Here is a 22,622-nt window from a genome sequence, read left to right on the forward strand (position 1 = left end):
ACGACATGGACCGTGTTGTCCAGTGAGTATGAGAGCTTTCTTTTTAATTGATTCAATTGAAGGCATGGACCTAGACTTCTGGAATCGAGGATCGAGACTTCCGGACGTGAACGATTCATGATCGCGCGAGTGCGGGGGACTGTAGGTTCACGCTTGAGACTGCGTTTGAGTGATTCCAAGTGCTGAGACGTTCATATTATCACCGGGATGTTATATCTGGAAGAGCGCGGGTATAGGTTGCGTGGATGGTCGCGAAGGGCTCGAACATTTTTATATTTGTTTGTCGCGTGTATGTGACTTTGTTTGTATACATTCGATTTTTATGTAGTTTGGTGGATATGAGCATTATATTTTTGATTGGTCCACCTGAAGGCATTGGACTTATGCTACTAGGGCCGAGAATAGGGGATTCCGGACGAAAACGATTCATGATCGCGCGAACACGGGCATTTGGAGGTTCACTCTCGAGACCATGATTGTTAATTTATAAGTGCTAAACCATTCACTTAGTCACCGAGGTGTTATACTTTTACGAGATCGTGGGTGTGGTCGTGCGTGGATGATCGCGAAGGACTCGAGCGTTTGTATGTGGACGTTTTTGTCGCGTGTGCTAGTATGTATGTAACTTCGCGTGGACACATTATTTTTATAAGCGTGTGGCGTGTGAATTTGGGCTGCTAGGATCAAGGGTGGAGACTTCCGGACGTGACCGATTCATGACTGCGCGAGCTTAGGTTCTTAGGTTCCAACATTCACCTAATCAATCGGGGTGTTTGAATATTGGCGAGATCGCGGGCGTTCGTATTTGTGACCAGGTTTGTGTTATCGCGTAGGCCACGTTTGTACGTTTGGAATGAGAGATTGTTAGTGTATATGAAAGAATAAGCAATTTGTGCTAGTGAGTGTTAGCATGGATCTAATTGAAAATATAGCAACAAAAGAAGGGTGCCTGCAGAGAGAATTGGGCCCTAAACCTAAACATTGTATATTATTTGACCATGGCAGTGGATAATGAAGGTCGCCAAGTTAAGTACTAAAATTGATCACAATGTAGCTTAACTAAAAAGAAAATAATTGTATCCCAAGTTTCTGTGATATAACCACTGTAATACTGCTTTGGTGGAAAAGCCCCCGGACCACATCAAGGTACAGTATCATGCCGAGGGTAGTGTTATTAAACCAGTCCAATTTGAAACTAAAACAATTGGCTTAGTGCATGTTCTATAGCGTTTTATTTTATATAGATGTTTCAATGTGGAACTAACACTGAAACAATTACATCCCCAGGATAGCGGTTTGTTTCATAATTTAAAACAGTTTTGAAGTTAAATTGGTATACACCACCGTTCTATTTGTAGCTTAATTTAAACACGCTTAGAACCGTTTTATTTTAATACGTGGGGCAGGACATATACTCAGACTGGGTAAATTGGGGAGCATTTTCGATACGCAGCAATCAATTAGCCAACCGCGATTTTAATCTTTTATGTGGAACGAGTACCTAAATAAATCAAATCTTTGCGACACGCGCCGAAATGAGCAAGAGAGTGTACGGGTGCAAATAAGGTTGAGTTCCCCGAAACTCAAAACAATCGGCTTTCCAAATTTGAGAACTGTCAGCTGAATCCTTTATCGGCGAATACTAGAAAAGAACGATCGACAACAGACCAGATGTTTACACTACTTCAAAGCCTGGATACATTTCCGGAATACAATTTGCAGACTCACTACCTGTTTGTCGATTTTTAGGCGACGGCACCATACGAGGTTTTCGACGAATTCCTATATCGTAGGAACGTGCGTTAGCGATGTTAACCGCGAAATAAAAAGGCTGTTGCGGCTGCGAATAGGACTTCCTGTGGTTTTCGTAGTTAGTTGAAGCTCCGAAGCCTACAGACGCGCACAAAAATCGTCCTATACATAATACTGACACTCCCTGCTGCTATGCACAACCATGCGGCGCGTACGTTGAAGGATAAAAACTATGGAAGACACGGTGTGTTTGCGAAAGAAATACTCTGTTCAATACTCGGCGGCTCAACAGAAAATGGAGAATCGTGCAAACGCACGAACCACGAGCTGTACCAGGTATACAAACATGTTGATATTGGAACATAGTAGACTACAGTGGACTGGACATGTAGCGCAAATGCTGGAGTGGTTGGAATAGGTCGTTAACTTCTAGCATATACCGCTCTAGCTGGCTGTGACTGGAGAATGGCAATCCGAGACTAAGTAACCTGGCATATTATGGCAAGACATTGCGTTCAACTCCCGATCAATTCAGTTTGTTCCCGAATTTTTAGACCCTCGATTCCCTTTCGTAATATTAGTTATATATGAATGAGGGGTCTGACGTAGATAAAATTCGAAATCACGCTGCGCTGCCAGTGAACTCGTTACTACTTCGACAGTAGTAGCAATTTCTTAGTCAAGCGGGAAAAGTCTAGCTGATTATTGGCCAAAAACAGTTAAGTTACAAGAAAGCATACGGTCTCAAACTGAACCGGGATGACAGTAGTGGAGGGCAGGATTTCTAAAGAACATGGCGAATTGCTAATGAAGTAAAAGCAAAACTAGTGCGCGGTGTTATCCTGGTTGAACTACGGTTCGGAAAAACGAGGTGTGTTTTTGGGCAACTGTCTGAAATGCAGGGTACAACAACTGGTTATTTGAAAATAATACGACGCTTGTTATTTGTTTTTCCAGAAGAAGCCACGTTATAGAACGGTTAGATCAACGTTGGTTAGATAATCAAAACCTGAGGGATGTAATACTTTGCAAGTAACTGAAAATTAAATCTTCTCATCTGTCAACAGCAAACAAAGAAAATTTATTTTTATTAAAATTTTCATACTCTGGGAAACATGGGCTTACATTAGATAGTTTAGAAATTGCTACAAATGTTAGACATTAGCCTTTCTCATCTGCCTGGTGTAATCTAAAAAATAGTGTAAGGTATAACAATGTCAATATATGTTTAATAAGTTCCAAATATTGTATTCTCTGACTAGTTAGGGATGACCAATGTAGTGTGTGGTCAATTCATTATATTTTTCTCAAATGATAACCATATTACATTGTCGATTTCTCTTCCAATCCATTCTTACTCACAACTGATCACAATTTTGTTCTGTTAGACACAGGTCGCAGTCCCGTTGCTAGTCGCCGCTGTCGTTGCCTTTGCTCCACTACTGTTGAAGTCTCGACTTTTTGCACACATCTCACATATGCGTTCGCTATCGGGATTTAAATATGTGCAAAATTTACAATTCCATTCGCTGACTTTCGTTCCCCCGTTGCTCGAGTTTCGGATCCGATCACGGTTGTCTTGTGGATTGATGATAGTGGCCGCAGCTGTATCGAAACTGGCCGTTTTCTTTCGATTTGAAACAGCGGGCATATCGTGATAGTTTGAGCTGTTGTGGCTGATTAGAATTCCTCCACCAGTGGATGTGCTGCTGCTGTTGGTGGCATTCGTCGTAGAAGTAACTGTCTCCTTAGTGGATGTCAAATATTTTCGTGTAATGGAGTTTCGTCTACTGCCGGAAGCCTCGTTATTGTTAGTGCTGTTGCCATTGTTGGTGTGGTTTGCCTTATGGTTATTGTCTGCCTGATTATTGCTAATAGGTTTCGATAGTTTTTGTACTAGAGACGGTTTTTGTCCAGCCCTTGCAACCATTTCGTTCCGCTCGTTTTCCCGATCATGTCTCGTTGCACTCAACAGACTCTGTCTCGTCGATGCTACCCGGATACCATCTACCTTATCCGCAGATTTAGCCTTCATTGCTTTCAGTTTGTCGTTGCTGCTTCGTTTGAGGGTACTTCCTCGACTGGTGTTACCTTCGGGAAATTCGTCCTCTTCGGCGTTGACTAAGAAATCTCCACGTTCGCCCAAATCCTTATTGTAGCCCTGTTTTTCCAGATTTTGGAACACATAATTCCATGTCTCAAGAGCAAGAGAGTGTACGGGTGCAAATAAGGTTGAGTTCCCCGAAACTCAAAACAATCGGCTTTCCAAATTTGAGAACTGTCAGCTGAATCCTTTATCGGCGAATACTAGAAAAGAACGATCGACAACAGACCAGATGTTTACACTACTTCAAAGCCTGGATACATTTCCGGAATACAATTTGCAGACTCACTACCTGTTTGTCGATTTTTAGGCGACGGCACCATACGAGGTTTTCGACGAATTCCTATATCGTAGGAACGTGCGTTAGCGATGTTAACCGCGAAATAAAAAGGCTGTTGCGGCTGCGAATAGGACTTCCTGTGGTTTTCGTAGTTAGTTGAAGCTCCGAAGCCTACAGACGCGCACAAAAATCGTCCTATACATAATACTGACACTCCCTGCTGCTATGCACAACCATGCGGCGCGTACGTTGAAGGATAAAAACTATGGAAGACACGGTGTGTTTGCGAAAGAAATACTCTGTTCAATACTCGGCGGCTCAACAGAAAATGGAGAATCGTGCAAACGCACGAACCACGAGCTGTACCAGGTATACAAACATGTTGATATTGGAACATAGTAGACTACAGTGGACTGGACATGTAGCGCAAATGCTGGAGTGGTTGGAATAGGTCGTTAACTTCTAGCATATACCGCTCTAGCTGGCTGTGACTGGAGAATGGCAATCCGAGACTAAGTAACCTGGCATATTATGGCAAGACATTGCGTTCAACTCCCGATCAATTCAGTTTGTTCCCGAATTTTTAGACCCTCGATTCCCTTTCGTAATATTAGTTATATATGAATGAGGGGTCTGACGTAGATAAAATTCGAAATCACGCTGCGCTGCCAGTGAACTCGTTACTACTTCGACAGTAGTAGCAATTTCTTAGTCAAGCGGGAAAAGTCTAGCTGATTATTGGCCAAAAACAGTTAAGTTACAAGAAAGCATACGGTCTCAAACTGAACCGGGATGACAGTAGTGGAGGGCAGGATTTCTAAAGAACATGGCGAATTGCTAATGAAGTAAAAGCAAAACTAGTGCGCGGTGTTATCCTGGTTGAACTACGGTTCGGAAAAACGAGGTGTGTTTTTGGGCAACTGTCTGAAATGCAGGGTACAACAACTGGTTATTTGAAAATAATACGACGCTTGTTATTTGTTTTTCCAGAAGAAGCCACGTTATAGAACGGTTAGATCAACGTTGGTTAGATAATCAAAACCTGAGGGATGTAATACTTTGCAAGTAACTGAAAATTAAATCTTCTCATCTGTCAACAGCAAACAAAGAAAATTTATTTTTATTAAAATTTTCATACTCTGGGAAACATGGGCTTACATTAGATAGTTTAGAAATTGCTACAAATGTTAGACATTAGCCTTTCTCATCTGCCTGGTGTAATCTAAAAAATAGTGTAAGGTATAACAATGTCAATATATGTTTAATAAGTTCCAAATATTGTATTCTCTGACTAGTTAGGGATGACCAATGTAGTGTGTGGTCAATTCATTATATTTTTCTCAAATGATAACCATATTACATTGTCGATTTCTCTTCCAATCCATTCTTACTCACAACTGATCACAATTTTGTTCTGTTAGACACAGGTCGCAGTCCCGTTGCTAGTCGCCGCTGTCGTTGCCTTTGCTCCACTACTGTTGAAGTCTCGACTTTTTGCACACATCTCACATATGCGTTCGCTATCGGGATTTAAATATGTGCAAAATTTACAATTCCATTCGCTGACTTTCGTTCCCCCGTTGCTCGAGTTTCGGATCCGATCACGGTTGTCTTGTGGATTGATGATAGTGGCCGCAGCTGTATCGAAACTGGCCGTTTTCTTTCGATTTGAAACAGCGGGCATATCGTGATAGTTTGAGCTGTTGTGGCTGATTAGAATTCCTCCACCAGTGGATGTGCTGCTGCTGTTGGTGGCATTCGTCGTAGAAGTAACTGTCTCCTTAGTGGATGTCAAATATTTTCGTGTAATGGAGTTTCGTCTACTGCCGGAAGCCTCGTTATTGTTAGTGCTGTTGCCATTGTTGGTGTGGTTTGCCTTATGGTTATTGTCTGCCTGATTATTGCTAATAGGTTTCGATAGTTTTTGTACTAGAGACGGTTTTTGTCCAGCCCTTGCAACCATTTCGTTCCGCTCGTTTTCCCGATCATGTCTCGTTGCACTCAACAGACTCTGTCTCGTCGATGCTACCCGGATACCATCTACCTTATCCGCAGATTTAGCCTTCATTGCTTTCAGTTTGTCGTTGCTGCTTCGTTTGAGGGTACTTCCTCGACTGGTGTTACCTTCGGGAAATTCGTCCTCTTCGGCGTTGACTAAGAAATCTCCACGTTCGCCCAAATCCTTATTGTAGCCCTGTTTTTCCAGATTTTGGAACACATAATTCCATGTCTCGTACGAACCAATCCCATCTTGATTTTTGCTTGATATGCGCCTGTTCACATTGCTTGCTCGCTGGTAGGCTTCCGCCTGCAGTTGCTCATCTTCGTAGCTATCGAAGTCCGATTGTCTTGAGTTCCTAGATACTTGATGGTGTAGGTGATGGTGACGATGCTGCGACTGTACCTGGTGGTGGTGTTGCTGGTGTTGTTGATGCCTCTCTACCAAGGCATCAGGTAACATATCACATTCATAGTCACCCAGCAAATCCGCAGTTTTCACTCCTCGATCGGATTTCTTTCGTTCTTTCTTGGCTTCCTCCCGGGTATCCATGTACATCAACTCTTCTTTATGTTTATTCTCACTGCCATGTCTCACTGAAGGAACATCATAGTCGCCGTAGGAAGTTTTTCTCTTGCTCAGAATTGATGGAGGTGTTTGCGTTCCAGTGTTATCGAAGTTGTGATTAATGTAGATGTCTGGTGTATGCCTGTGTGACTGGGGTTGTTGACCGTATAATTGACCATTGCTGCTGCTACGGTGGTGGTAATATTGGGGTATCTGCGGATAGTTCATAATGCTGGGATGATGATAGTAAGACTCGTTTAAGCCCGACTTTCCCGCCATGCCATTGATGCAAGGTCCAATGTTTGCCGAAATGTTATACGGGATGGGAAACCGATTACCCGATACGTTGTAAGGATGATTGCTGTAGGCCATATTGCAACTATCGACGGCATCATATGTCCCAGTCGGCGGCGCCACTCCCATCGGACCTCCATAGTGAGACGCCGATGAAGCTGTAGCAAAGGGCTGATCAATCGAGTGACGTTGCATGCAAGCAGTAAGGTTGTACATGGCAGGATCTTGATAGTGCTCCAAAGATTTGGAGTGGGGCATTGCTCCTAGCGAAGGAGGTGCATGAGATGGGATAACATTGGGCTGATTTAACGTGTGTACATGAGACTGAGATGTCGGTAGGTAGTTATGATAGCTGTTATGATTGTGATAACCAAAAGGTAGATTCGGAGTCTGATTATGGATACTACAAGGGGTGGCATTGTACAACGGCTGAGGAGTGCAGTACTGCATTACTTGAGGCTGCTGTGTGTGCATAGCCATGAGAGGAAGCGGAAGAGACGTATGCTGCTGTTGCTGTTGTTGTATATGTGGATGAAACTGATAGGCACTGCAAGAGTTGCATGAGCTAACTGCTGGTGCTTGTAGGTTGCCATACGGTTCTACAATAGAGAAAAAAATATAAAAACGTAACCTGCAGTCACTACACTTATTAATTAATAAAAATCATTACATAAAGATGAGATGATTCACTAACTGTCAACAAAAAATAATTACTCACGCTGTTAACAGAAAAAATACGCTTGAATATTTATATCGGCTCATTTTTGCGTTATGGGAAGAATTTTACCCGAATTGCTTTAGAATCATTAATACTTCCTAGATTTCTAGGGGGATTAAACTTACACTCGCCGTCTATCAAAGCCAAGGCCTTCATAGTAAACCGCATGATTGAAACCGGTTCGGATCTATCCTTTCGGTGAAGCTTTCAGGAGCCTAACACAAACCTTCCAATTCTTTCATGGATTCCACGAAAATATGAACAAATCCGTTCGGTAGTCAAAGAGACAGCATTCTTAACAAACAAAATAGCTAGAGCAAGTACTTCTAGTGTAGTACACAGCCCCTTTTTGAAAAGGCTGAAGGAGCCTAAACTAGTCAGGGAAATCCACAACGCGACACCCGAGAATTTTTTAAACATTCACTCCAAGCAGTTAAGCGCTGGCCGTCAAATGGTGAAATAACACAGTACTCACAAGTTTTCTACCACATGCCTTCACGCCAGTCTATTGCTGACACTTGGTCGCTTGACCGGCGTCGGCTAAGTGCTATAAGCATTCTGCTGTACTAGCGGAATGAGAGAGTGCCAACGGGCGGACCTTAAAGCCTGTACCGTAAAATTTATGGTGTGACGCGGTCCGTGCAGAGGGATGAATGGCGGAGGGGGTGGGGCATCAACACTGCGAACCCCAGCCCTACGTAAAACTAGGACTAGGAAGTGATGACACATACCAAGCCACGCACAGAGCCTGTACGGCACCATGGCCCTTACCCTGTCAAGCGAGCCTCTGACAGGGTGACTTTCTTTCCCTAGCTTTTGGTGGAACAGAGCGAAAAACACTGAGGACACTGTCAACATGTGTTTGGAGGAGATTGTGGCAATACAGGTGGAAGAGAAGGATTGCGCGGAAAGCAAACTTGGGGAGCTGCTGAATAGTGGCTCGTAGATGGGTATTGTGCCCTACACTTCGTCATTTCTCAATTTTCCAGCTAGAGACGAGGATCGTACAGTAGTTAAGGAGGACACAGACCAGTTGGGTGTAGCAACCAGTTGGTCGCAAGGGCTCCGAGTATAGAACAAGAAAAACATGAGGAACTCGTCACCTAACCGGAGCATCGAAGATACGCTGAGAAAGGGCCACAAACCCGCTGAAGCGCTAGAGTCCCCAATAGGGAAGGCACCAGCCAAGCGACAGCGTATGACGGACGCTGAGTCACCGAACAATAGTGGCTGCAGTAAGGAACCCCAACCGAAAAAGATCAATGGGCAGGATTTTAGACAGACACTAAAAACTGAGTTGTGCCCAACCTTCAATGAAATGGCTAAGCCGATAGTGTCAAGGGCTAGAGCTCAAGCAATAAGAAACCCATGTTTAGGAAGTGCCCCTACAAACAAGGGTATCTCGAATTCGCCTGTGCAGACAAAGATGTAGCTAACTGGCTGCAGGATGCCACGCTGCGATCAAGCCCTGGGAAAGAGCTTTATTGGAAGCCGTTGAAGCGCAAAGCAGAGCCGCTGAAGCGCTTTGCATCGAGTATTTTTCCGACAGTATCAACAGGTCCAATGGGAACATCCTCCGCCTGGTGCTGAATCAGAACGACAATTGTTGCACAGAACACTGGACGGTCGTGAAGAGAAGTACGGTCCTCAAAACGGTAGAGCTCCTGTTGGCGGTAGATGAGGCTTCTGTGAAACGGATAACCTACCAACACAACCAACTGAACTAAGTATTCGAAAAGGCTACAATGCGCCAGTTGTAGGGTGCCCCGGTCTTCGCCGAACGTGGAAGTTGTAGGTAAGCATGGACTGAAAAAGCTCCTGTGGGTGACCCAACACGGAATACCTCACGACGGCATTATGATCATAGTCTCACGAGCTAGATACAAAAGCACCCTACCGTATGGGGTAATGAACTGATACGCAAGGAGAGGATCGAAAACCTTCTGCAGGCGAAGGTTCGCAAACGGCTGAAACAAATACTGAGCCAAAGAAGATCACTGGAACGTCAAACGGCACACAACCTGCGATTAGTCGTCGGCACAATAAATGGGACGAAGTATTGGCCCAAAAATCGGCGGCAGAAAAACACCAAAAATGTGCAGCATTCGTTGCATTCAAGTGAACCTTCATCACGCAAAAAGGTACTACAAGCGTCTCTGTCCGGAGATTTATTAAAAATTGCCTAGATATAGCTCTTCTACAGGAGTCGTGCGCCAACAAACACAAAATCTTTGGTTTATATTTCTCATCTCACAAGTTATTATATTGTAAAGACCAAGTTGGTTTGATAAACTGAGCAATAAAATTATCTCCTATTACACAATTCATTCAACGAGACGTCGTTGCAACAGTGGAGGCATCGACGGCTAGGTGCAAGCAGGAAATTGTGATCGTATCTTCCTACTTCCCTGGTAATGCGAATACAGCACTACTTTCTGAAATCGATACCCTCATAAAGTACTGCAGAAGCATAAACAAGCCCTTTATCAATGGATGTGATGCCAACCTAGCCTGTCGGAACACAGGCACATAATGTTCGCCATAGAAGCCAATAAACTCACAGTGCGAAGACATAAAGAAATGAAGAATACAAATTAGTGTGTATTCCGCTCACATCTGGAACAGTCGAACAGAACTTAGAGTAAAATTTAATCTCCAGCTGATCTAGATAATGCGGCCAGCGACATACAAAAGAGGATCATAACCGTCTATAATGACAGTTGCCCTCTGATAACGAGGTCTGTATGTCGCGAGATTCCTTGGTGGAACGAAAATGTAGCAACATTCAGAAAGGGAGCTAGGCGCCTGGTAACTAGTCAAACCACAGGGCCGCTCTTACCAAATACAACGCTGAATTGAGAAATGCTAAAAAAATCAATGCGCGAGTTTTATAAAAACTTTCAGAGGCAGTTTGCCTTCAAAAAGCCTATCAAATAGTCACACAAATGGCAAGCGAAAAAAGGCAATTGTTCTCTCACAATTGGCTATAGTGAAACATTGGATGTTTTAATGAACACCCACATTCCTGGGTCGGTTGCGAAAGACGAGATTTCGACAGGTCAAGGACTCCATCCTAACTGGACTTGTGAGACATCACTAAAAATGGCCTGTGAGTTTTTCACGCCATCTATAATTAAATGGGTTGTCAGCACCTTCGAACCCTACAAATTCCCGGCCCTGATTACATGCTTCCAATATTTCAACAAAAATCGGTAGACATAATTCGTCGTATGCGTGGGCACCCCCTTTATGCTGAATAGAAGTCAGGGTAATATTTTTTCTTAAAAACAGGTAAAAAAGTTGACACTACCCAAGGCCTTTGGACCTATTAGTTTGACATCAACACTTCTTAAACTGATGGAAAAACTGCTGAACCACTATATTCGAACGGAGTACTTACCGAAAGTTCCGCTAAACAAGTACCATACCATTTGCATATCAAAAGGGCAATTCTACGGAAACAGTCCTACGTACCTTAATGATACTTATTCACAAATCCCTCAATTTCAAGGAAATAGCAATCTGCGCTTTCCTTGACGTCGAGAGTGCTTTGGATAATACCTCCTACATATTCATTCACAAGGCCCTGGCAAAAAGGCAAGTGGAAAAATCGATAGGGGACTAGATACTTGCAATGCCCAAGAGTCGAGAGATCACAGCAACGTTGGGAAACACGAAAGCAACAGCTGCGGTGGTGCTACCTGAAAACAGTTGCGCGCACTCTTCGGTATGCTTATGTGAAAACATGTAAGAACAAGTAGAAAATATAAAACGTCATTCGTTTCGCGCTTCGAATACTGTTCGTTCGTTTTATTTCACCTCGACGCTTCCCGCATTGGGTACCCCGACAAAAACCACGATTGAACAAAATACAAAAGAATAAAAATCAAAATATCTAGCCCCGGTGAATTAGAAAACGCAAATCAGGCTACAAGTGTCGCCGTCAAGTTTCCAGATTTTTTGAAGAATGATCCGGTAATGCAGTTCGCCCAGGCGGAAGTACAGTTCGTCGTTCGCGACCATTCAAAGTTTTACCACATCATCGCCAAGATCGAACATTCGGTAATCTGTCACGTAACCGTTACGTAACGCAATAGAAAATCGTCTCATTGCAACATTTCAAGTGTCTGCGCAAAGCAAACTCGAGCGGCTGCTAGGTTCCTGTGACTTTCGTGATATGCAACCGACTCACTTACTTGCAAAGATGCAAGAACTGGCCGCAGGATTAAACGTAACAGACGACTTGTTGAAGATGATTTTTTTCAAAGAATGTCACCTAACGTTAAAGCAATCCTTTCTATCAGAGTGACGATACAATCGGAAAACTAGCGGAGGTGGCGGATAAAATGTTAGAATCTCCAATCAGTTATACTGCTGCTATGTCAAGTAGTACGGATGTCAACAACGTGAACGAGTACAACTATATGCGGAACCAAATCGCGGTTCTCACGACCGAGATACGGCATATACGAGCATCACGGAAGGATTCACAACGCACTAGATTGGCGTCTAGATCGTCAAGGGATGAGGAAATATGCTGGTATCATCGCAAGTATGGCGGACGTGTTTAGTGCCGCGAATTCTGCAAGTATAACCCTTCAAAACGATTCATTTACAACTCGCTGCATGTTTCTTCATGACCGCACGAGCAATTTTAAATTGTTTATTGACACCGGTTTCGACGCATCCTTCGTACCGTCTACAAATAATAATAGATCAAGAGGGACTACTTAATTTAATCTCCACGCTGCAAACGGAACTAAAATAAAAGTTTACGGTAAACGTTGTCTGTCAGTCAACTGATTTGGGATCACGACGAAGATTCAACTGGTGTTTTCTGGTAGCAGATGTAAGTGCGACTAAGTTGTCGTCCAGAGGTGGTTTAATTCATACTCCTGCACATAGCATCACGGTTGTCACTTCCGCGTTTCTGAGCAAAACGATCTTCACAACTCTGGATCTGGAAAGAGCATACCACCAGATTCTGTGCAATGCAAGTCAGACCTTCCAACGGTTCATGCACAAAGTGTTCGCTGACCTAGACTTCGTAGTTGTCTTTTCGGATGATATATGGGTCGCGTCGACCTCCGAAGAGGAGCATTACGTGTACGTTCGCGCCGTTCTCGAACGATTGCAATCGTATAGACTTATCATCAACGTAGCAAAAGTCGATTTGCAGAGCGTAGCGTCGAGTTTCTGGGCTATTTGGTAAACGAAGAAGATATTCTACCACTTCCCGAGCGCGTCCGAGCTGTAACAGAATTTCCGCTGCCTTCAACCATTGAAGAACTACGACGTTTTTAGCTCTTGTCAACTGCTACAAATGCTGTATCCCTCTAGCTGTCGATATCCAAGCTGAACTGCGACGATTAGTTCCCGATAACCGAAAGAACGATGTGAGGAAGCTAGCCTGGTCAACTCAATCCACTGCAGCGTTTGAACGGTGTAAGCAATCACTAGCTAAATCAGTCTTACTACATTACCCTGATCCAAAGAAGCCGCTGGGATTGATTATGGATGCATCGAACACTGCGGCGGGAGCCGTACTTCAGCAATTCGACAACGGACACTGGGCACCGCTTGGTTTTTATTCAGACAAAATTTCGCCAACCCAGGCGAAATACGGATGAAAGCTCACTGCAATGAAGGTGTCTGGTTCAGTATTTTCGGCATATGCTGGAAGGTTCAGTATTTTCGACATATGCTTGAGGGTAGGCAGTTTGTTATTTTCACCGATCACAAGCCACTCACACACGCCCTTATGTCGAACCCAAACAGCAGGTTACCACATGAGCAACGGCACCTTCAAGATATTTTGCAATTTACCAACCATATAAGTCACATAAGCGGACAGGAAAATATGGTTGCGGATCCATCGTCGAGAGCAGATGCAGTAGGTATTCCTTCGCCGATAGATTTCGACGAAATCGCTTCGGACCAGGTAAGTGATGATGACCTGCAGTGCTTATTGAAATTCCCTATTTACCTCCGCCAAACCCCATTGGCCCGCAAGTTAATTTACTGTAATGTTTCGCGTAATGTGATAAGACCGTACATCCCTTTACACGTTCCACGCGACGTTTAATAGCAAGTCGCTTTGCGTGGACAAATATGAACAAGGATGTTAACAAATATGTGTGAAACTGTATCCTGTGTCCACAACTCGTTCACCGACGTACTAAGGCTCCATTTGAAAAGTTTTCCGTTCCTGGTGCGCATTTTCAACACATTCATGTTGATTTAGTAGGAGCTCTGCCACCGTCTGGTGGGCATCGTTACTTTTTGAAAACAGTTGATCGATTCACTCGTTGGCCCGAAGCGGTACCTCTACCGGATATGACGGCGGTTAGTGTCGCCACAGCCCTGTGCGCAAATTGGATTTCCCGCTTTGGCGTACCTGAAACTATTACTTCTGATCAAGGCAAGCAGTTTGAGTCAGAACTGTTTCGTGGGCTGTCGATAGCTTTTGGATCCGATGGAACGTTTTAAAACTTTAAAAGCAGCCATCATGTCGGTAGACTCATTACATTGGAGCGACCGTTTGCTGTTGATACTGCTGGGACTCCGTACAGCTTTCCGCGAAGTTTTTTAACGCTATGTCTACGGCTCGGAATAGCTCGGGCACGTAGCATCCAACAACCTTGACCGTTCTGAATTTGCTAAGCAACTACGAGATACAATGGGTAAACTAAAGCCAACTGAAACTCATCATCACGATAAACCATTTTTTTTCATCAATAAAAACCTGGCAGGGTGCACTTATGTTTTCATCAGACTCGATGCTGTAAAAGGATCGTTAGTGCAACCGTTGGACCATACAAAATCGTCGAGCGGCACAACAAGTACTTCGACATTCTGATAAGCGAAAAGAGGGGGAGGATTTCCATCAACCGCATCAAACCTACCTTCATATGTGAAGAGGATATAGCTGTATACATTTTCCAAATTCAAAAACACGAATTACCCCATCAGGACACAATGATTTCTGGTGTAAGAAGGGGCTACCTGAAAACAGTTGCGCGCACCCATCGGTATGAGGTTATGTAAAAACATGTAAGGACAAGTAAAAATATAAATCGTCATTCATTTCGCTCTTCGAGTATTGTTCTGTCGTTTTGTTTCACCTTGACTCTTCCCACACAGCCAATAGAGGCTGTCCCCAGGAAGGTGTGCTATCACTTCTGCTCTGGTCACTAGTGGTGGACGATCTTCTCAATGATCTGACTGAAATGGGTTTCGATATTGTTGGATATGCATATGACATTGTTCTTATTGTGAGGGGAAAACATGAATCTGTACTAAGCGATCGGATTCAACTAGCCCTGAACTTCGCCATGACCTGGTGTTTCAAAGAGGGACTCAGTGTGAACGCTGCAAAAACGGAATAGGAATATAGGAAGAAACTGATGTAGGTTCCCCCAACTCTCAGTGGAACTACAATTAACAACGAAGAAGAAGCGAAACACCTAGGTGATATCCTAACAAAAAAAAACTAATTGAAACTTGCACCTGACATACGCCGCTAATAAATAACTTCAGCTCTGTGGGCGTGCAGCAAACTCTCCTGGTAAACACGGGCTCTCAAACCGAGATTGGCTTACTGGCCCTACACGACTATTGCCAGACCACGATCAACTTATTCCTCCATTATGTGGTGGCCCAAAGCTAAAGAAAAGACCAACCAAACCAAATTAACTAAAATTCAGAGCATATCAGATCGTGGGTCGTCAGATATGGGATGTGTATGCTAGTTGGCTGGATGGACTAATTTCCCCCATCTACACCGACTGGAGTGCGCTAATTAGAGGGATATATCTCCTAAACTCGGCATACAAAGTACTGTCGCGTATCCTGTTTAGCAGACTGAGACCGCTAAGGAGCCCTTCATCGGCGAATACCAGACTAGTTTTTGGAGAGGGTTGATCAACGACGGATCAGATGTTCAGACTGCGGATGATCCTAGACAAATTCTGGGAGTACAACTTGCAGACCCACCATCTGCTCATTGATTTTAAGGCGGCGTACGACTCAGTGAAAAGAAATGAGCTGTGGCAGATTATGTCAGAACATGGTTTTCCGGCGAAACTGATTAGACCGATACGTGCGACGTTCGATGGTTCAAAACCAAGTACCGTAAACCGGGGTGACTTTGATCATCGCGTTGATTTTGATCACTCGAAACTTTTTTCGTAGATCGCTTATTAAACCAGAATAGTCTACCGAATCATTTTAATTTGAAATGATTTTTACTCTAAACGTATAAAATACTGATTTGTTATACTTTTTGAGTACATTATTCGGTTTTTGTGTACAAAAACTACATAAACCGAAATTTGACTTTACCTTATTTTTACGAAGCTTCGTAAAGTGTCTATTTTTTATAAAACAAATCAATCTCAGATTTGAGCAAGAGTAATAAATTACAAGTTTTTATTTTCCTTTAGAGTGGGACGTGCCAAATTTACTTTTTAGAGTTTGTTAATTTAAAATAATTTTTTTTGTGAAACTAGTTGGCAATTATTTTAAATTATTTTAAGCTTAAATTCGCAACATTTTTTTATTGTTCAATATTCCAATATGTTAAAATGGATGAAACTTTTTGTACCTTGATAAAGCACTGAAATAAAACAATTTTAGCAGTTTTAAAGGTTTTCAGAATCTTTTATTCTAGTTGGACACAATTTTACGAATTTTTGTTACTCGAATTTTACAGTGCATTGAAATACTTTGTATAATACCAATCAACATCTATTTAACAATGAGTATCTTTCTTGAATTAGTTTAAACAAACATTTGAATGAAAAACATTGACATCAATAACATAATGTGGGTGAACATGCAGGTTATCAAAGTCACCCCGGAATACGAAAACGGACTTCAACTTGAAATCATTTTTGAAAAAATAGCTGTAAGCGGACAATTTCAGGTAAAACCATCAAATCTTGGTTACCACACATCAGTACATGGTTTAAAAATATTAAACTTGAAAAAAATGTGTTGCGTCTAAAAATATGTAATGATTAATGCGAAAAGTGATCAATGTCACCCCGGTTTACGGTATTCGGATTGCAGATGAGATCTCAACCTCATTTGTGACCTTTGATGTCTGGAAGCAAGGCGATGCACTTTCAAATTTGCTATTCAATATTGCTCTTCAAGGAGATATCAGGAGAGCTGGCGTGCAAAGGAAGGGAACGATCGTGGTTTTGCGGATGATATTGATGTAATTGTAATCGATCGTGGAGCAGTGGAAGAGGCCTTTTAAGAAGGAGACAACGAGGTGCGCTTGTGACTTGCGACAACGATGTTTCATGTGAGGTAAAAAGGCGTCTTGCAGCCAACAAGGCCTTTCCCGAGCAAATTCTCATGGGTTCAAATACCGTACAACCCCATAAAAATACCATGTATATGGTCCGCGCCAACTTTTACAACTACTATGAATACTGTGAAATGGTCTCGAAAGCTCATAAAGACACCAGAATATGGTTTTTAAACAGGATCTTCCGGACCATGGTGATGGTGTTTTTGATAGTTGAACCCATTACAAACGCCATGCAATGGGGATGAATTTGGAACATGAGCATGGGGGCATTAAGGGCTTTTCGTTTGCTAGGGTTTACGGTCTACGTAACCAGCTTACGTCCCTCAATCTGCTAACGTCAACAAAAATCGCCTTATACAAGACACTGATCCTCCCTGTCGCTCTTTATGGCCACGAAGCGTTGACGTTGAGGGAACAGTCGGAGTCTTCGTGCGTAAAGTGCAGCGGACAATACTCGGCAGGAAATGCCAAAATGAAGTGTAGCGCAGACGCATGTATCATGAGTTGTAAGAAGTATACAAAACTGCGGATATTGATAAAATATGGCAGACTGCAATGGGCTGATCATGTGGTACGAATGTCGGAAGAAAGAATTTCGAAAACAATATTCAGCAGGGAGCCAGGAAGAGCAGGCCGACTTTGTGGGAGGCCACAAGCACGTTAGCTATACACAGTGGAAGAGGACCTGTTATCCCTGAACGTGCTGGGAGTACGGGAAAGACGCCGCTCAAGATCGACAAAGATGGAGCTCTACGATACATCCGGTATTGGCGAGATGACGCTGTAGCCAACAAGGTATCAGATATGAAATGTATAGGGTTCCATGCTGCCTCAAAGTACTGTATCATTCTATAGGAATAGTTTTCAAATGGGATAGCTGACTGACTAGGGAGGCTACGGACCAGGAATAGAAGAAGTGATATGAATGGGAAAGTGGCCTACAGTTTTCCAGACAGAAACATATGCAATATTCACCTGCTCGGAGGTCTACAAGAAACGAAACTACAGGCATGCAAAAATAGCAATCTTCTACTGAGGGCCTCAATTCCTCAATTCGTTTTCGTTTTTCTTGGTACTACACCGGTGTAGTGCAAAGAAAGAGATATACTGATTACACCCAAGTTTGAATGAGTGTAGCATCGACTACACCGGTGTAATGCACTGTCAAAAACGAAAATGCCATTACTTTTATTGACAGTTTACTAGTACTGTTTTCATCGACTTAAAAAAATGTTGTGGACAACTAGATTCGCTCGAAGCAGTTCGCAAAGCATTTTGCTAAGTCCGTGTGAACAGTACAAGTGAACTGCTAAAAATAAACTAGAGTTCATTTGTGACATTACCGTAAAGTATACAATGGCTGCCAGGAAACGAAAGATGAACATCAACATGACTAGCCAATCGAAACACATCATAATTCTTGAGCGTTTTTTCAAAACGTCATATCTGCAATGAGTTACTCTCTGTTTATACTTTCTCTTTCGATTTTTACGGCGTCACTATAACACTTTTCACTTATTTTACAGTACAGATCGAAAGACGGTGGTTTTAGCTAGCATATTATGCAAAGAGCTGAGGGATAAAAGTTAAAGTGACCGAATTATTAACAGAAGAGAAAGTAAACAAAGAGAGTAACTCATTGCAGATATGACGTTTTGAAAAAACGCTCAAGAATTGAGTTCTACAAGATGACGACACGAATGAACTAATCATGAATGAAGTTCATGTTTGACAATTCTCGGTGGTTTGTTTACATGGAAGTTACGTGAGTTCGAATGTAATAGATGAGCAACCGTTGCACGCAACTGACAAGTTAAACAAACCGCTGAGAATTGTCAAACATGAACTTCATTCACCATGTGCTCATTCGTGTCGTCATCTTGTAGAACTCAGTTGCATGAGCGCGAGTGCAACGGGCGCTCATCTGTTACATTAGAACTCACGTGACGTCCATGTAAACAAACCACCGAGAATTGACAAGCGAAGTTCATCCGGCTCATTTTATGGGGTTATATCGGTTGGTGTAAAACCTATGGGATTTTCGATTGATTGACACCGGTGTAATGGAGTGCATTGGAACTGCACCATTTTATACTTTCTAGCAGAAGTGCAGAAAACTGGGTATGTTCCATTGACACTTCTGCTAGAAAGTGCAAAAGCAGTGCACTCCACTACACCGGTGCACATCAATCGAAAATCCCGCTAGTAACGTTTTTTTTTCAACAAAATTGGCAACCACAGTACAGTTACAGTTCTCGAGCATTATGAAAGCTAAAACAAACCATAATGAAACCAAATACAAAACCATTGTTTTACAAAACAGAAGCATCATTTTTTTTAGTTTATTAATTACCGATGCATAACAAAATGAGGAATTAGTTGATTACACAAAAAATGATGGATGGATCGTAGCTTAGAAGCTATTAGGTACAACCTATAAGGATCGTATTGTCCACTAATACTACAACATGTGAAATGGAAATTAATAATGTGGCGAAAATTTAGTAATGTTAAACAATTGTAAAATACTTGCTACTTTTAGTTCAAGAAATTTAACACGAGTAATATCTAAAACAACAACGTTACATACAATTCATTCCATTCAAACATGGTTATATGAAAGAAATGAACAAAAACCATCAGTATAATAAAAATTTAAAATACCTTCTCGTCGTGCTTGTTGGTTCTTCTGGTGCTTTTCTTTAATCAGTGCTGCCATCTGTTGTACAGATGATTCAATATTCACTGCAACCAAAAAAAGCAGAATTAGATTGTGCAACACTTTTCGATTTTGTTCATACTCGTGTTATTTTCTCTAAAACAGAAAATATCACTCCAGTCGACTGGTAGGGACATTTCCGTCAGCTGGTTGTAGATTTCTTTCATGATCTAGGAAAAAATAAAATAATTGTTAGCATCCCTTGAGTAATGTACAACAGCAACAAGGATTGATTACCTGGCACTCCACATTCGCCGTGATGGCATCTCTCGAAACGTTTGTAACACGGTCCGGGCAGATTGCACCTTCGAAAACCAATGTTTGGTTCGGCAATACCCGATAGCCCATTTGTTCGAACAGTACCTCAGCGCCCACCAGATTGGCTGCGATCTCGTGTCGATAAAATCCGGAGTACATCTAAAAACAACACATCAGGATGAATCTGCTGCTTCAAACATTTCCACGAATGATACCTTAACTGTCTTGTACTCCTTTCGCCATGGTTTTGTAAACAGATTGTTGGCGTACTGGCTTATAGCTTCAAATCCGAGGGATGCTTTGTACGCGGAAAAATCTTCCAATTTGGCAATCGAACTGCACACCATGCAAAATTCAATTAATATTGCTGGTAGTAATATTGATATATGCGTCGCTTACCTTTTGAGCACATGCACCGTTTCCACATGGAAGAATTTGCGCGAGTGTGGAAAAATGCATAGGTACTCGAGTATTAGATCTGGAATAGTACAAGTAAAATTAATACTTTTGACATCATATTGGGGTACAAGCAAAAATTTCATAACGACATAGCTATTGTAAAAGTGTCAACTTCAATTCAGGTATCGATGACACTTTTACTTAATTGCCCGTCGTTCCAAATATTGATAAAATACCCGCATGTCAATCCAACCGTTGATAATCTGTTATTTTTCTGGTATGTGACTCTCAATATTACCCTTTCTTCGAAAAGTTGTCTTCTAATTTACACAAAAATGCAATAATTTTAAAGAGCCTCTAATAATAATTGTGTATCCGCTTAAGTGTTATTATTGTACACAGTAATTCCCGAAAGACACTTTGAGCTCCATCTCCGTAGTTCGATGACGAGGCGTCGGCGACGATCGGATGGATAAGAGACCAAGCGGAAGCAAAACAAATCATGAGTCATCGCGAACTCACTGATATCAAGATTCCCCAAGTAAAAAATACAAACGTAGATTATTGCACGTTTTAGTTGGTTGGACAGATGGCCAAAAATCATATAATAAAAATGGACGTCCGTCATCTCGACTATAGTCCAGATAATAAGAAAACAAGATTCTTCACTCACCTTCCAATTTACTTCTCAGTTGAATCTTCTCCATCGATTCGTCCGCGTCCAGGAACTTCCAGTGCACGTGCATTATATCATTCCAAAGCTTGTTGAAGGCACCGGTCTGATCATAAACAGATGCCATCGTCAACAGATTGTCAGTCATTGGTTGTGTACCAATTAATTGCTTCGATGTTATTTTTATCTTCCTTTTGCTGTTGCCAAAATCGAAGCGCGATTCATCATCGATTTCTGCAATTACCCGAAATTACGTTACCACACGCTTAAAATTTCAAAACGTTGATATTATGGGTTGTTGGTAAAAGTATTACTTGTTGAATTAGGAATATGATCTCTGCGACTGTATAGCCAGATTCCTGAAACATTACAGAGCTATCGTATCAAGCCTAATTGGCATCAAACGAAGGTGAACAAGTTAAGGACAAAGCATAAACAACGAAGAACCCTATCAGTCTGAACACACACCACATATTATTGTTCTCGGTTTAAATGGCACTATAAGCGATCCGCAGCCAAGGGGCCCTGCACAATACTAATCGATCAACTGAGCCCTATAATTTGCACATTTTTCTTGTGACTGCTATAAATATCATAACTTACTCTTCTCACTGATCAACTACCACAGCTAGTCACGATGAGTTCTATTAAAAGATTTGCATAAGTACCTCTGCTCTATATATTCCTGTCAGCCTCTTCCCAATACAATTACGAATATGATTTCGCCACTCCGTCAATATGATCAGCGACAAGAGTGAAGAAATTTCAAGCGAAAATAAATATCGGGAATCTACATCACAGGAATGCGATCTCTCGTTGCAAACAGAAACATTCGTGCAGAAATTCTACCAAGAGTATTTTCACCATACCTCACTTCCAGCGTGTAATGTTCGTAGCTTGATTCTTGTTTTCTGCCGTTTGAAACGGGATTGCTTTATGTTTGCGTATAACTACAGCAGTAAATCCATTCTCGGATCCACCATTTACAGTTTTTTCCTAGTTTTTCTTCCACTTTCTTGTGTACAACAGTTCGTGATTCTTTCGTTGTCAAAATTTGCGTTTTCAATCAGAAAACGCATCCTTGAATGACGACAACTGTCGGAGTACACACTAAAGCGATACTCAATTCTCTCCTTCTGCTCTTTGAAAAGGGCCAATAAGCATACCTTGAAAATGCACTTGAGCGGAATCCGCATTCATTTATTCCTTCGTCTTTTTTCAATCTCGCGTCGATTCCTACCTTGAATGAAATGTATGGCATCGATGACTAATCCTTCCATTCAGGTACGAGCTTTTTCACGAATGCAGCATTTGTCCCAGGTGATTCGGTGACTAGGGGCAGATCAATTGTGATGCATTTTTAAAAATCAGCTAAATTAAATGCATTTCTTTCCATCAAAAAAAAATCATAATGTATTTTGCGTTGCGTGCAATGTATTTTGCGTTGCGTGTAAGACGTCAAAACCCTACAAAAAACTAGCCCTACATTCAACAAAACGTCGAACAAAGTAGTTAATCAGCGTAGGACGTTTGTTAA

General features: G+C 42.1%; 2 protein-coding genes across 6 annotated transcripts; both read right to left on the minus strand.

The window, feature by feature from the left end:
- Positions 1 to 2,808: 2,808 nt before the first annotated feature.
- Positions 2,809 to 3,989, minus strand: LOC131688444 (protein tamozhennic-like). Its single transcript, XM_058972691.1, has one exon. The coding sequence runs from the start codon at positions 3,785 to 3,787 to the stop codon at positions 3,137 to 3,139; it is 651 nt and encodes a 216-aa protein (XP_058828674.1). The 5' UTR covers positions 3,788 to 3,989; the 3' UTR covers positions 2,809 to 3,136.
- Positions 3,990 to 5,225: 1,236 nt separating this feature from the next.
- LOC131688443 (protein tamozhennic-like) lies at positions 5,226 to 22,134 on the minus strand. Of its 5 annotated transcripts, none has more exons than XM_058972689.1 (8): positions 21,955 to 22,134; positions 21,086 to 21,319; positions 20,413 to 20,491; positions 20,229 to 20,349; positions 19,993 to 20,172; positions 19,838 to 19,925; positions 19,701 to 19,781; positions 5,226 to 7,154 (listed from the first exon to the last, which is right to left on the minus strand). In XM_058972689.1, the coding sequence occupies exons 2-8, from the start codon at positions 21,231 to 21,233 to the stop codon at positions 5,554 to 5,556; spliced, it is 2,298 nt and encodes a 765-aa protein (XP_058828672.1). In that variant the 5' UTR covers positions 21,234 to 21,319; positions 21,955 to 22,134; the 3' UTR covers positions 5,226 to 5,553. The 5 variants fall into 5 exon arrangements, with proteins under 5 accessions (XP_058828672.1, XP_058828668.1, XP_058828669.1 ...); XM_058972685.1 differs by having other exon boundaries at positions 5,226 to 7,595; XM_058972686.1 differs by lacking the exon at positions 21,955 to 22,134 and adding an exon at positions 21,754 to 21,908 and having other exon boundaries at positions 5,226 to 7,595.
- Between the last annotated feature and the right edge of the window lie 488 nt (positions 22,135 to 22,622).

Source organism: Topomyia yanbarensis, chromosome 3 (genome assembly GCF_030247195.1).
Source record: "Topomyia yanbarensis strain Yona2022 chromosome 3, ASM3024719v1, whole genome shotgun sequence".
NCBI classification, from domain to species: domain Eukaryota; kingdom Metazoa; phylum Arthropoda; class Insecta; order Diptera; family Culicidae; genus Topomyia; species Topomyia yanbarensis.

Excerpts from the sequence above, each read along its gene's own strand:
- LOC131688443 (XM_058972685.1), bottom strand. The coding sequence starts at position 21,233 with ATGACTGACAATCTGTTGACGATGGCATCTGTTTATGATCAGACCGGT. Across the intron at positions 20,492-21,085 it reads ACTGAGAAGTAAATTGGAAG|ATCTAATACTCGAGTACCTA; the intron begins GTGAGTGAAGAA and ends GTACTATTCCAG. Across the intron at positions 20,350-20,412 it reads ACGGTGCATGTGCTCAAAAG|TTCGATTGCCAAATTGGAAG; the intron begins GTAAGCGACGCA and ends CATGGTGTGCAG.
- LOC131688444 (XM_058972691.1), bottom strand. The coding sequence starts at position 3,787 with ATGAAGGCTAAATCTGCGGATAAGGTAGATGGTATCCGGGTAGCATCG.